This window comes from Maylandia zebra, linkage group LG7 (assembly GCF_041146795.1).
Source record: "Maylandia zebra isolate NMK-2024a linkage group LG7, Mzebra_GT3a, whole genome shotgun sequence".
Taxonomy (NCBI): Eukaryota; Metazoa; Chordata; class Actinopteri; order Cichliformes; family Cichlidae; genus Maylandia; species Maylandia zebra.
The window spans coordinates 37,227,064-37,242,174 of NC_135173.1; the positions used below are offsets into that span (position 1 = coordinate 37,227,064).

Consider the following 15,111-nt stretch of genomic DNA (forward strand, 5'->3'; position numbering starts at 1 on the left):
TAGAGAAAATCCACAACCGATTTTTGAAAGTCTTTAAAGATGTGTGCTGTACCATCATTTTACCCTGGAAAGAGAACAGCTTAAAGAAAGAGTTAAAAACAACTCAAATTACCATGGTACTCATCATGGTATTCATGCCCATGATGAGTATATTTAAACCTCTGATCACAATAAATAAGCCAGACAATTATATACGTACCTGACATTTGTTTTGTCATATAAATATAATGGTCATGTTTCTATTTCTTAAGGTAAAATGTGCCATACAACAGGGGCACAATTAATGATGCATACATTTTAAAAAGAGAAAATCATGAAACTTACTGTTCGATAAGCTACAACATTGGAATGCTCCAGGAGAATTTCAATCGGTGCATCTCTAGTAAAGGCCATGGGGGGTCATTCCAGGTAAACTGAATATTGACAGTCCTGAGTCAAACAAATGGAAATTCAGTGATAAGATTTTTCTGTCACAGGGTATTTTTAGGGGTGGGGTTAATTCACATAGAGATCTGGTATCCTGTCCTCTGACATTACCAGTTTAGAATTTTGTAAGTCGATTAATTAAAATGTGAAACCATTATGGCAGTGTCACTGGCAAACAGTGCATCTATAAGAGGGTCATTTTGGATTCAATGATAACAGCTTTCCTCCACTGCTGGAGATATAACATAGGTAATTTGATCAGTAAATAGCACATTCATTTGATTTGATTAGATTTTTTTTTACACAAGGAGTAAACTCTCCAATGTGTCCAAATGATTCCAGGCACATTGTTAAAGCACACTTCACAGCTGTGTTCTCCCACACACTTTTTCTTTGTATTTTCATACTCTGTCACACAGCTAACTTAATCACGACTGGTAACGTAACTGCCACTTATGTCTCAAATTACATCTGAGTTGAAGAAAATTGATTTCACTTAATTGTTGCACTAGGAACTGGAATGTAATTGGCTCACAAAGATTCAGTCTTCTTTTGGCTCATTGTTTTTGTTCTGGCCCTGCACCAAAGGCCAGGCTGATGGTATCTATTAAACAGGCATTTTAATTAGGATTTGTTAGACAGCAAAACGCAGCTAAAATGAGAGTTACTGTTAGACTTTCACTCATCAGGTGGACAGTAAAACACATTGTTAGAGGATGGTAAGGTTGCTCTGCTGGATGTGTAAGCAGAGAAATGCCTCTTATGTTAGCCATAGCTTCTTTTTAATGAGGTAATAATGCACATCAAGCCTGAGTTTTTGTCAGCTCATTTTAGAGTCCTTCTGCACAAAAAACCTTATGGATACATCTTACAGATGAGAAGAACCATTGCAGTTTTGAATGCGCGTGCATCAGTTTTAAATAACCAGAATAAAGCACAAGTCGTACACCAGCAGGAAGCCAGTATTCACACAAGCAATGCTGTAAAACACTGAAAGCTGATTTTTAACACAATTTCCAAAGAACCCAAACAAACAGCAAAGCAAAACTCTTCCACTTTAAATCTGTAAACTGTGCTGTGCTGTAAAAATGTCCTTTTTTTTTTTACCCAGTACTCACCAAGGAATGCAATTTTCAACTTTTTCTTTTAGGAAATTGTTTCATCTCTTTAAAGCAAAGGTCACACATGCAACACACACCCTCCTCTATCTTACGCTTTCTCAAAGCTTTCGCTGAATACTAATTATTTCCATGACTTTTGAGTATCTCACCCTTAAGGGTTTTTGTGCAATCTGAAGAAATACCACTAATATTAAAAAAATATCATGTCTCCAGAGTTCTCTTACAATAGCGTTTCTATAAGTTTCTGTTATCTCGTTTATTCCTTGGCATTCAGGGATGGTTATACTTTCTATCCTAGACACTTGCCAAAAGGGCTTTTAACTTGCATTCTCAAACCAAAAGAGCTTTGCATCTGTTCCAAAATTCACTTGCTGGACAGTCACAGGCTCCTACTTGCTGGCAGCTGAAAAGCTCCTCTCGAAAATTTTGACATTTAATGCCCCGTTCAAGTGAAGCTCAGTAGTGGCTGTTGTGAGAATACAAGTATTACTTACTAGCTCTCCAAATGACGTGTCATGCGACGAGGCACCATCAAAAGCTCAAGCCATTATTGGCTAGACCTGCACTCTAATGTCTCTGTGAAATATAATTATATGTAAAAGTTTTACATAGATGTCGAAGTGAAAGCTGTCAAACAGCCTCTCCTGTAATGCCGAGGGAAAGGTGTAAGACCTTAGCAGATCTGTTGGAGGCCTTCTCTGGCACTGGAGTTTGACTTGCTGAGAAACACCATGCCTTCAGAAGACTCTTACTCTGGCCTTGTGCACTCTGAGATTGGTCTACACCATCAGCAGATGAGGATGAGGTCGACAGCACTCTACAGCAAGTCAGTGAAGAAAGGGTGACAGGTTCTTGCACTGGGCCTGGGTCGGAGGAGTGGGTGGTGATGTGTCCTAGGGTTTGAGAAGTAGTCGGCACAGCAGTTCTCAGGCACTGGCCACGCAGCACGCTGTGGAAGGCTTTCTTGAACTCCTGGCTAAAGCACGGGTAGATAATGGGGTTAATGCAGCTGTTGAGGTAACCCAGCCAGAAGGTTATTTTAAAGATGGTTTCAGGAGGCTTACAGGATGGGAAGATGGATCCTAGCAAAGATGCAGAAAGAACCTCAAATCAGAAAATGAATAAAAAAGCACACCAATGAGAGCAATAATACCTCAAGGTCCTAGATAAAGGCAGATATCGAAAGCCCATGGATCTGACAAGATTAAACCATTCTCTAATTTCACGTGGTTTCAATTTATTCATGTTTTTGTATAATTACAACTTTCTGGAAACAGATATTTTTATTTGTCAGCATGACAACGTCCCCGCACATTTCCAGCTTTATAAATAAAACATTTCCCAAGTGGATGATCTTGACTCGTCCCTTAACAAAAAAACAAAAAACAAATAATGAATAATTTAAAATGGCATCTTGGAAGAAAAAGGGCAAGTGTAATAACTGTACTGGAACTAAAAAGGCAGTAAATCTGTGAAATGGTTAGGCTTTTTCCCCTATTCATTTATTCTGGCATTTGCCAACATCGGGTGACTGAAAAAATGAGCATGCATGAGGGGAGCATACATTACAGCGGTGTAATCCTGCAGAGTAGATTCATTCTTTACCTGCTCCTTTAAGGCTTACATTTATTATACCATTTATTTATATTATTTTAAGTTGCTTTTTAGTTTCATTTTGTTGTGTGGTGCTATGTTTTTCTCTCAGTTATATTTAGGCCAAGTTCTGGAGCTCAAAAATGAAGCCAATGCCAATTTACCAAAAATTGCAGTGGCCACTTGAGGCTGGCTCCAAGAGCAAATCAATCCCCACAGAATCCCATTTTAAAAACATCAAACTTCAGAGCACATTACTCTATTATTGGATTTTGTTAATACCTTAATTTAGGAGCGTGGATGTTAGGCCTTACCTCGATGTAGCTAAATCATTAAACCATGACCCTATTTGTACTGCTGGTGCCTTTTGGAGCATTTTTTAAACGAACTTATCTGACAAATACTGCAGTTTGCTGTGTGGTACACCCTGTCCACAAAGCTTTTGCTTGAGTTTTGTTGTGTTAAATTCCAGTTATTAACTTAGCAGTAACGAGGCATCTGTGATTTGTGTGCTTTGGGTCCACAGTTTCTTTTTTATAGATGTAGCTTTGAAACCAAGTGTTCTAGAAACTTCTGGCCAAAGAGTCTAGAGAGTAAATATTTATGCCCAGAACACTGACTTTGAGCATTTCAATTACATGTTAATTTACCATGTGTTTTTATTAGAGAAATACAGTTTAAATGGTTACATTTCATGGAATGTGGCCAAATCAAATTTTCTTGACATCGACATAACTTTTGGTTGCAATCAGGCATCATTCAGGTTTAGAAACCAAAACTAATCTGTTAAGTTTTGGGAAACATCTTGGTTTCTCTCACAGTGTTCATGTAATTTTTCAGCTTTAATTGTAAAAATTCTAATGTACCTGTTACACAGACTGGGCTGGAAAAGGAAAGCAGCTGTCATAATGTGAACGTGCAAGTTTATATTTGATGTTGCCCCTCTGGTGTTGTATCACTCTGACCTTTGTGTTTGTATGATGTATGTTTGTATTACAAAAAATCCGACTATTGGCCTTAGCAAAGGTGAATGCTCCCCGAGTGCCCTTATAGTTGCTATTGAAGCAGCTGCTGTGAAAGGCTGGTGACCAAATGGTTTAGAAAAAAAAAACCAAGCATTTGATCTGAGGGGCTCAGGACAATTCAAAATAAATAAAAAATATACTTGTGGTTTTTCAAACCCTCAGTCTGTGAATCTCAGAGCTTGAATGAACACTGTGCCGTGACGGACCGTCTCAGTTGAAATGCATAACTATCCTCCTGTGACTGGCTGCCTCAGGTGGGTACAGGGTGACTGAGGATGCCTCCTGGCATTACAGCCCATTAAGCCTCATGCTAGTTATTATCTATAATAGCTTTCATTGGGGAGGGAGTAGTAGTTTGCTTCTTTCCATTTCAGCTCACAGCTGAAGCCTTTTCTGCTCCAATATGGTGCTTTATTTGGTCTGTGTTGTTGCTTATAATTGAATTTCTTGATGTTCCTTAAAAGAAACTTGGCCAGTAGAATCAAGGCAGAGTAGAGAAGGAGAAAGAGCTTGCTTGACGTTGTTTTCATAGACCAAAACACCAACCAATTTTATGCAAACTATGGGTACTTTTACATTTTTTCACGTTGTATTTAGCAGTGACTCGAACAAAATTCAAACCTGGATACAAATTTTATGGACCGTGTACAATAAACGTGACACAAACGTAAATATAAAACATAACATGAAATGAACATAATATATATGAAAATTAAAAGAGCTGTAACAAATGTTTTTGAAAAACATGCAGTATAGATATTAATAATCGCTGTATGTTTGATGATGTGCAAAGTTTTGTTAAGATTAGCACACCGTTCAAGGATGCGATAAATATGCATGTGATCTTTATAATATGATGATTCAGCTGCTTTTTATGCAGACTTAATTATTGCATTGGAGTGGGACTGTGATGCACAGATTGCCGTTCCCAAAAGACTGTTGCTATTGTATCTAAAGGTAATATATTGGCAAATGTGAAAGAGCCACCATGAAAATTCCTACTGTCCCCCTGAAAATGACTGTCATAACTTCAGTGGACCTGAATTGACACCTTGCAGGGTTACCACACTACCACACAGACAAACTCCAAAGAGATTTTAACACCTGCCAAAGTATTTGTGGTAGTTCCCACTGCAGCAAGTGTCACGGGGATCACATTTTGCCATGTTGGCATGCATGCATGCACTTACACAAGATAAAAACAACATCAGTTGCAGCTGTTAAAGCTGCCCATCACAGTTTTATGGTCTTTTTTTGTTTGTTTAATCCAATAGTGCAGAGCCCTTTAATGTTACGTTCCCCCTATTATAAGCAGATGGGCAATAGCACTGTGCAAAAATCTGTCACAGTTTATTAGCTTTGAGAAACAAATGACTCATTAATAGCTGTTATTTCCTAACAGACATTTAACATAACAGACAGTCACTGCAGGAGCACACGTGTTCGTACTAACATTAATAGCTCTATTTTCGAACACCAGTAAGCCATAATAGCAAGTGCCTGAAAAGAAAACAGGTGAATGGAACTCAGCCATCATTATTTATTATTAATCATTTGCTTTTGTGAGAAAAGGCCTACTGACTAAATGTTTCAACATTAATGTTACAGGGCCCTAGAGTGCGGCACTCTAAAAATAAATATTTGGTCGCACCTGTGCGACCAGATGATCCGGTAACAAAAAAAAAATCTCTGCAACTCTCCGTGTGGTCAACAACAGACACACATTATGCCCCTATCGTGGACTAAACCAATCAGAGGTAGTCAGGGGCGGGACCTCTCTGATTGGCCGTGGTCCAGTTGAAAGTGCAGGTGGAAGAGAGAGGTGAGTAGCTTGAATAAAGCGATATCAATTCATTAACGGATTCCACACAAAGACCTAAACACAGAGCGGACCCGACGCATCAGAATCAGCTTTGTCTTTCTCGGCTTTCTCACCCGACGGCCTGAACACGGACACGCTGTCGGAGCTTAGCGATTCTGATGTGTCGGGTCCGCTCTGTGTTTACGTCTTTTTGCGCTGATTCTGAGCTGCAGGTTTTGTCTCTCTCCAACCAAAATTCGCCGAGCCTGCAGCAAAAGAAGCAGCAAACTGCGCTTCACATTTGATCAATGTCGTCATGAATTCCCTCTGACTTTTGCTGTTTTGCTTCCACCACAATAAAAATCACACTTCCTGCACAGCTCTCTCTCTCTCTGTACTTCAGGAACAGTTTCCCGTCTCAAATCTGTTTTCTGCATTATTCATTCGCTTATTACCCACCAGTCTACCATTGTTTACAGCGCTTTTTCTTTTTTCACTTAAATGACCTCGGACAAGAAAGCCTAATTTCTGCTGTTCAATACTGAAGAAATTTAAATTTCTTAAAATTATGCAAAATTGCAGAATATTTTTAAGGTTATCTGCTATAAAAAGCCAGACCAGGAAAATCTCCTTCATGTTTTCCTGTGTTTTATTCTCAGTTACTTTCACACAAAGGCATCTGCTGTGATGTTCACAATTCTGATGAAGTCAGTACTGATAAATGATCAGAATTATAATATTTCTGACTGTCTGAGGCTAAATTGAATCAAATCAGGACTTTGAGAACCGGAATCGAATGGATTATAGAAATCAGTGATGATACCCAGCCCTAGTGAGCAGCCTAGGCCTGAGAGAAGTGGATGTAGCTGTGGGTAATAAGAAAAGATGAAAAGAACTATTGACAACTTTTTTGTTAAGGCCTGATCTGTCTGAAATTCATAGCCAGTGCTCTGACACGGTGTCATCAACCTTTGAATGCTGAAAAAGCACAGTGTATCCAGAAAACACATTATATGCTGCAATAAATGCACTGCCCAAGTGTCCCCTCTCCCCACGGCCTTTCAGCAGCAGACAGCAGCAAACAGGTCGTCAGAGGAGGCCAAGATGATGATTAAGTTTAACATTTTCTACAATATTGACAAAGCACTTTAAGCACAAGTTTGTTAGTTAATAATTTAGAAATTAATATTGTCTGTATGGACTCCCCCCCCCCCAAAGAAAGTGCACATGTAAAACTGCGGTGTTAAGCGATGCGGTTGAAAAATTTGAGTGCGCCTAACTTTTGTGCCGGTACGCCCAAGTTTTTAAAGTTAGGCGTACCGGTGCGCCCATGTCAAAAAGTTAGTCTAGAGCCCTGTGTTAAACAACAATGGCATAGAAATGATCATAAAAGTTGGAAAATAAGGGCAGTGAAAATAGTAAATCTTTGATATCATCTCTATCAACATGGAAAAACTAACTACGGTAGTTGACCTTGGCTTGGTATTGTTTTGTCATATTATGATAACTGGGGTACAGTTATTGTGATGTGTTAATCCCAGTATATAAAGACTTGATTGTTGACTAAACCGAGACATGAACATCTAGTCTTTAGAATAAAAGGCCTTTTGTTTGCACTTGGATTATACCTTGTGTCTGTTATATGGATAGTTATGAAAGTACACACTGCAAAGAAAAAACTGAAAACGATAACACGTATATTATTTGTCCAGATGATGTGTTTCATCCACGTCTCCTACGTCTCTTATCGTAGCTGGGTTCCGCCTTCAATAAGATTAGTATTTATGTAACCAAATAGATTTTTCAGCGTGAATCTCACCATCTGTGACCTGGGAGGTAAATACTGACTGACTGGTATTCTTAAAAACATGCCGGTCCACTCCAACGATCACTTATCTCAGTCAAGCTGTAAGAGTTATTTCAGAAGCAATTAAGATTTCTAGATAGAGCCTCACAACGGTTGGTCTCTGTCCTCTCTTACATCTGTGATAGCATCACTGCTGTCACCATCATTGACGAGAATGTAGGAAAAATTTCTTACACATAAAGCTGAGGATATCTGACTGAATGGACATTCACCTTTTATTGAGCTTCTTCACATTATCCTCAGCCCATATCTACAGATGGACACCAGCAGAATAATTCATGCTTGACAGATCTTTTCCATTCAATGGGGCTTCTGTGAAAATGCTAAAATTACAGTTATAGTCTTCTAAAAGGAAAAAAAAAAATCAACATTGTTTGAATCACATTAAGTCTCCTGCTTGGAAATGTCAAGTTTTTCATTATCTTTGCAATCAAAATATTCCAAGAAACTGCCAATCAAACAAAAAAAAAAAAAAAAAGTAATGCACTTACTGTCAGACTAAGGGAACTGAGGTGTAACTCTATTACAAGCAAATTAATTCCAAAAATAATTAATGATAAGCAGACTTTAGATTCTCCAAAACAAGTTATACTATATTTTTCCTCTTCTTTAAACCTGCCTTAAACCAACGTTACAAGTGTGGCATATAGGAGTAGGTTTCATTCTATTGCTACATTTACTAGTCTATTCTAGGGTTAACTATCTTCTGGGTAATAGGTGGATACTGCTAAAGTGTTATTTATTGAAGTGGGAGGGGTTATGAAGCCGCATGCTGCAGTGGCTGTACCCAAATACTAAATGGTGTGCATCCCCATTTAGCATAACCACTGCTGTAATGAAGTTTTCTCCAGTTCGATTATTTTATCTTTAGTCTGATTTCTTTTTTCTTTGTTGTACTAAAACCTTTAGCAGCAAAGAAAAAGAACACAGACTGTTGAACATTTTCAAGGCTCTTTCTTTGTGTTTTCACCACCCAGCCATCTGACACAGGTACATCCATACAAAACTTGTTTTACAAAGACAATTTCAACTCATCTGCATTTTTAACCTTCAGTGAGGTTGAAAATGCCGTGATAATATTATATAAATATTTGTGTATTTTTTTCATTTCAAAATACCATGTTTTCTCTTGTGTATATATTGATAAATAACTATTTTCTGCTCTCCAACTTTTTGATGCTATATGGAACATTTTTAGTAGCTAAAACAGCAGTAAATGTCCTTCAGTATGCAACAAAAAATGAATTTCTCTTTGAGAATAGCAGATGCTTAGGTGTGTGCCTTGAACCTAAAGAAGAACACGAGTGTTACAAAGTGAGGCTTTGTCAGCTTCAGTGCAGAGGAGGTAAGAAGGTACCTACCGATGGGCAAAACCAGGAAAAAAGGCAGCCAGCACATAATAAAGCATCCAACGACAATGCCAAGAGTCTTGGCTGCTTTTTCTTCTCTTGAGAACTTCAGCAGCCTTGGTAGGGAAAAGGAGGAGCGTTTATGCATTGCGGTCCCCTCGTCACCCTCCTGCTTCCCTATCTGAGCAGCGTTCCCTCTGTGTATCCTCAGCATCACCCCCTCCATCTCTACCCCCTTTCCTTTCCTCCCTTTCCTCAGGGTTTTGGTCTCTCTCTTCGCCACGGTATATACACGACAGTACATGGCCAGGATGATGACCAGTGGTATATAGAAAGATCCTAAGGCTGAGAACAAGGCGTAGCCAGGCTCCTCTGTAATTCGGCACACTGTCTCGTCCTCTGGGTCGGGCTCTTTCCAGCCGAATAGAGGGCCAACAGATATAGCTGCTGAGAGTCCCCAGAGAGCAGCCACCGCGGTCAGGCCTCGCCGTCCGGTAGCTATAGCGGGGTAACGCAGGGGGTAGCTGACAGCCAGGTAGCGGTCAATAGAAATCACACACAGGCTGAGGATAGAGGCAGTGCAGCAGAGGACATCCAGGGCGGCCCATACGCTGCAGAAGGACCGGCCAAACACCCACCTGCCGAGAGCCTCTGAGGTGGCGGAGAAGGGCAGGACAGCAGAGCTGAGCAGCAGGTCTGCTGCTGCCAGGTTGGCAATGAAGTAATGTGTCACAGAGCGCCAGTGGTGGTGGAACAGCACAGACAGGATGACCAAGATGTTTCCGAGGACCCCAAACACTACAAAGACCACCAGCACCATCCCCAGGACGACTGCCTTGGCTACATCCACCTCTGGGTGGGCGGAGGAGCTGCAGTTTGGACAAAGACCTGCTGCAGAATAAACACTCATGTTCTCTGCAGGAAACATTGTAATCTGCTGGTTGCATTAAGATGTAAAGTGTCTGGCAAATTGATGACACTCATGCCACATCTGTTCTTTAATTACTTCAGCTCCAACCCTCTGCCGTCTTCCGCTCCTCCCAGCGCAGAGGATAAAAGCTTTTACAGCTGCATAAACTGCTCTTCCAGTTAATTTGTAGGTACAGTGGCTCTTGCCAGCACTCCAGTGATCATGTGGCCAGGGTTGCTTGGCAGAACGTCTTATGCTGGAAGAGTAACACTGCCACAGTTTGCCATATTTAGTCTGGAAAAGCTTAATAAAAATGACAAATGCTCAAGTGGCAGTCACAGATGGATTTGGGGTGTCATGTCTTGCCATAACGAAAAGGCTTTACCTGTTAAAACAAGAAAAGAGATAAAGGAAATTTATCAACACATTCATAATCCTAGACTTTTATAAATACCCAAAACGAGCTCATTACTGCTTTAAGTGCTATTCTTTCTCTGACAGCGTAGGAGCAAATCAAAACAGAGGATGCAAGACAGAGCACATTAAATGTAAAATTGTAAAGTATAATCACCCGGCCATGATTAAAGGGTAAAAACATCATTTAATGGCCTCTTTCAGCCTCTTTGTGTGCAAATTCTTCTCCCTTTATTACAGCTGCAGTAGAAAAAAGAGAGTATGCTCCTGAGCCCAGCATTCCCAGTTTTCTTTTTCATTCAAAAAAACCAAAACAAAAATCCCCTCCCAGTGCGGTTTTCTTGTTTTGTTGGCTCTGCAAGAAAATACTGGTAAGATTAAAACATCCCATTATTTATACCTGATATTTGTTTAACCTTCATTTAAGCTGTCAGACTGATTAAAGCTAAACATGTCTTTACACAGGCGGTGTTCTTGAAAAGTAACTGTGGTAAGGATTATAATAGAAAAGAAAATATAAAGAAACAAGATATCATCCATTAAGAAAGAGGCAAACACAAGGACAACACAGCAGGAATATTATCCTTGGGGGGTGGGGATCATTTGTGGCATCATGAGAAATCCAGCCAAACATTCAGAGAGCTTAAAGATAAATTAAGACAGAGATCATTTTTTAAAGTCCCTCCCTCAGAGGTCTTGTGTCATTAATCAGGGTTTTAACTCATCTACCAGATGACAAGCCAAGAATTGAACCTTGAGGAGGGCACTATATTACCCCAGTGAAGGCTTCAGCCATCGATAGTCCCGCTCAGTACCACTCGCAGTGAGCGTGTTTTAGATCAGGGATGTCACTGAGCGCGATAAGCACCAGCGAAGCATAGAATAAAAGAAAGTGGCCGTGATAAAGCCTTCAGAGAGAAGAGTCATGCTTGTCACATGTTCGTGCGGGATCAAAGGATTTCACTCGCCGCACGTCCCACTGCCAGGCGGAACGAAATTCACCCAAATAAACACTTGATGCTGGGATTTCCACATCAGTGGCCGGAGGGGGAATTGATAGGTGGTGAAAACATATCTTGGTCATATCTTAACATTTTTGGTTGTAATAAGATTTCTCAGTGTGGTGTCGCGCCTGCACGGAGAGATTGCTTTTTTTTGTTTTGTTTTCCTCAGCCCACCAGTGTTCGAGGACCACTGTTACTATGGAAGGATGTCAAACATATTTACATTGACCTGAGGCAGCGGTTGCAATTCTACATAGGTGAAACAAGATTACCAATATCTACAATGTGATGCAGTACTCCTACAACCACGCACAATGTTTTGTGTGCCTCAAGGCCACACAGTTGTCTTGATGTTAGCTGATAATGTAAAGCATGTATCAATAATAATAACAACGAGAAAAAGAATACTTTAATCATTGTTTTGGGAGCATTCATATTCATTTGATTATATCTAGTAAAAGGACTTTCTGCATCTCTCAATTTTATATTATTGCCAGTCGAATATCCTTTTTCCATTTAATAAACCACGAAAATATTGTAGAGATTAATAGACAGCGATAACCACAGCCTCAGCCCCCAAGGGCATTTTCCTTCAGTTGTCCAGCAGCAAGCAAAAACAAAGACTGAGACTGCACACGTCCATCATTCTCTGCAGATAAGATTTGATTAAAAGCTATCAGTGAACATCATTACAATCTAATTTACATCTGAATCCAAAGATGGCTCACTCAGGTTATTGCATTAGCAGAGCTCCTGGAAAGATTGTATGTTGTCCTTGAAGAAACTTTTTTGTTCCCCCTCCAGCTGGGCGGCCTTTGCCGAATGGAAACAAGTCAGCCAATTAAACCTAGAATTGGAATTATAATTAGGGTTTTGTTTTTTAAACAGATAGGATATTAGTGAGCATATTAACTGACTTAATGTAGCCTGACCATGGGTATATTAAATCAGAACAGCAGTTCCTAGCATGGGATGGTCTCATTATCACAAGGGTAACACAGACAATATCAACTTACTATTAACTGTCCTGATATTGTTTTGTGAATGCAGCAGATGAAGTCCCGTGAAAGCAATTGAGTTTGCTACACTTTGTAAAGTGCAAACATCTCTGCATCATGTCAAACACATTCCTACAGACTTATTAGATTTTGTTAGGCACTAATCATCAAGGATGCACTTTTTTCAACCTGCTTGCCTGTAACTAATTTATTGCTTTTCGGTGCATGATTTGCAGACTGATGAGAGTGTATTCAATGAACTTAATTTGGAAAATTTGTTACCACAAGCTCCCACAAGGACACATGAAAAAAATCACTTATGATGAAGTGAGAAAATGCTCACATTTGCACAAAGATCTAATTACTTTAGATCTGTTCTATGTCCAACAAACAAAGAAATGTAATATTTCTCCAGAACATCAGCTCTGAGAAAAGGGAGAAAAGAAAAATCAAGGATGTTAAATGCTTATCTTGAACATGTTTCCTCCAGGTCACCATATCACATAAAAGAAAAAATGGAATTTATGACTGATTCAGATGCCTGTGAATGCCTCGGTAGAGTTCATATATCATTTCTGCAAACACTGTAACATAACTGCTTGTGTCAGGTCTCTGAAGGAGAGAGCACTACCGTGATGAATCACTGCACATTTGAAGTCAGTTTCTAAATTGCTATTTATTCTCTTGGGGGGGGGGGTTTCATAATTCAGTCCCCGATCATTACATTCCACTAGTCTTGAACATACACAGCCTTTCAGGGCGGATAATGTGAGTGCATCTCCTTTTCATCCACCTGAAGAAGTGATTTTTGTTAGTGTTTGTCATCATTTAATGGAAGATACATCCCTGAGGACCAAAGCTTTGAATTCTCCTGAGCTTTAAAGCACGTTCCTTATGCAGCTACAACCATTCATCATTTTCTTTGCATTATTAATATTCACTTCAATATTCCACATATTCTGAATGAATATGGCCTGTGCATGCCTTTTATTTGCGTTCATTTCTAATAATAAACCTTCGTTACATATTTTAAATGCACAGAAAACATAAACTCTCTAAAAGGTTGCCTGGATTATCATTACTAAACGGAAATAAAGCAGTTTTCTCAGTGTGCTTATATGTGGCCTGCCAGACAATAGCCGCCTCCTTCACATGGTTAAAAATAATCACAAACAAGCACAATGATCCATTCTGATGACTGGAAGCCACTCAGTTTGTGAAGTACAGTAAGCAGGAGTATGGACAAGAAAAAGGAAGGGAGGGGGTGAAAGTCTTACCTTCATCCATGTGCGCAGATCTCACCGGAATTCAGCTAATTTTCTCTGAAAGCATGTCATTTGTCACAGTGTCAGCCGCAGACAGCACGGAAAGCAAAGTCAAGTGCTTCTCTCCCTCCTGCTGTCCTCCTGCTCTCTCTGGTGAAAAATAAAGTCACAGTGGACTACCCCACCTGATCCTCCCAGACCCCGCCCCCTCACCGAGCGGCTCACACCTTTTAATTGCCGTTCAATTTAAATTTAACGCTTATTCAGGTAACCGCGTTCACGTGCGTGTGGCCCGGTAAAAGCGAGCTAACTGAGCTGTGAAACTAATTACACGTCGTTTCAAAAGGTTCATTAGGCTTCAGAAAGCAAGATTTATAACTCTGTTATTTTTTACTGCATTTTTCTACTGTTAACAAGTAAAGTGATCCTAACAAAGACTATTTTGATATGTCTTATTCCGCTGTGCTTATAGCTATGCTGCTGTACAAACGCTACAGTACTGTGCAAAAGTCTTGAGCTTTTTAAATATTTATTTCACTGGATCTAAGAAAAATGCTAAAGAAAAGAGAGTTCAACAGACATAAGATAGCCTTGCTCTGGTGATTACCAGAGAGCCAAAACTTGCATTTTATATTTTATATCCCAGGATATAAAACAGGGAGAAAAGGACTTGTGTAACCAAGTTACACAAGGGCTGCACTGAACATCAGTGGCAACAGGTTTCATGAAGTGACGAGTCCACATTTGAATTTTTGTTTGTTTAAATCGGCATTAATTTATACCGAGAGGCGAAGCGGACCCCCCCCCCCCGGGCCAAAAGCTTACAAAAGTTTGATAAAGGTGTCTGCATACTTTGTTTTTCTTATAGCTGCCTGAAACATTTGTGAAGGACTTTTGCCAGTGAGAAGATGATGGATTTCTGGTTCTCCAGAGACTGAAGGGACCGGCTTGATCCTGGTGGTGCTTGTCTTTTGCTTTGCAGAGATATACTAGATGTAGTGAGGCAGAATCCTTAGTGGGGGCAGGAGAGGTCCAGTGCATCAATAATACCTCAAGGATGACAAATAGGCTATTTCTTCTCTCAGATTATTGTTTCGGGTTGAGTTATTTATGGATTCTCCAATGGCTGAGCAGCTTGACCGCAGGTGTCTCAGATGTTGTTGAGGGCATAGGCAGCTCTGTTCACTTAGAGATTTTTTTTTTCACAATCCTGTCCTGAATGCTGGGATGATGCATTCATCTTCACATGACAGTTGTCTCATATGTCTGTTGCCACTGTGTGTATTGATCTAGTGTATGGATCTTTCTTGCGTATGGGCTCGTTGCAGCTTTCAGCAC

At 39.9% G+C, this 15,111-nt stretch overlaps 1 protein-coding gene across 5 annotated transcripts; it reads right to left on the reverse strand.

Moving 5' to 3' along the window:
* Window positions 1-962: 962 nt before the first annotated feature.
* adra1ab (adrenoceptor alpha 1Ab) lies at window positions 963-13,965 on the reverse strand. Of its 5 annotated transcripts, none has more exons than XM_076886321.1 (3): window positions 13,786-13,965; window positions 9,195-10,362; window positions 963-2,629 (listed from the first exon to the last, which is right to left on the reverse strand). In XM_076886321.1, exons 2-3 carry the CDS (start codon window positions 10,108-10,110, stop codon window positions 2,178-2,180), a joined length of 1,368 nt encoding a protein of 455 aa, XP_076742436.1. In that variant the 5' UTR covers window positions 10,111-10,362; window positions 13,786-13,965; the 3' UTR covers window positions 963-2,177. The 5 variants fall into 5 exon arrangements, with proteins under 5 accessions (XP_076742436.1, XP_076742435.1, XP_076742434.1 ...); XM_076886320.1 differs by having other exon boundaries at window positions 9,195-10,395; XM_076886319.1 differs by having other exon boundaries at window positions 9,195-10,477.
* Between the last annotated feature and the right edge of the window lie 1,146 nt (window positions 13,966-15,111).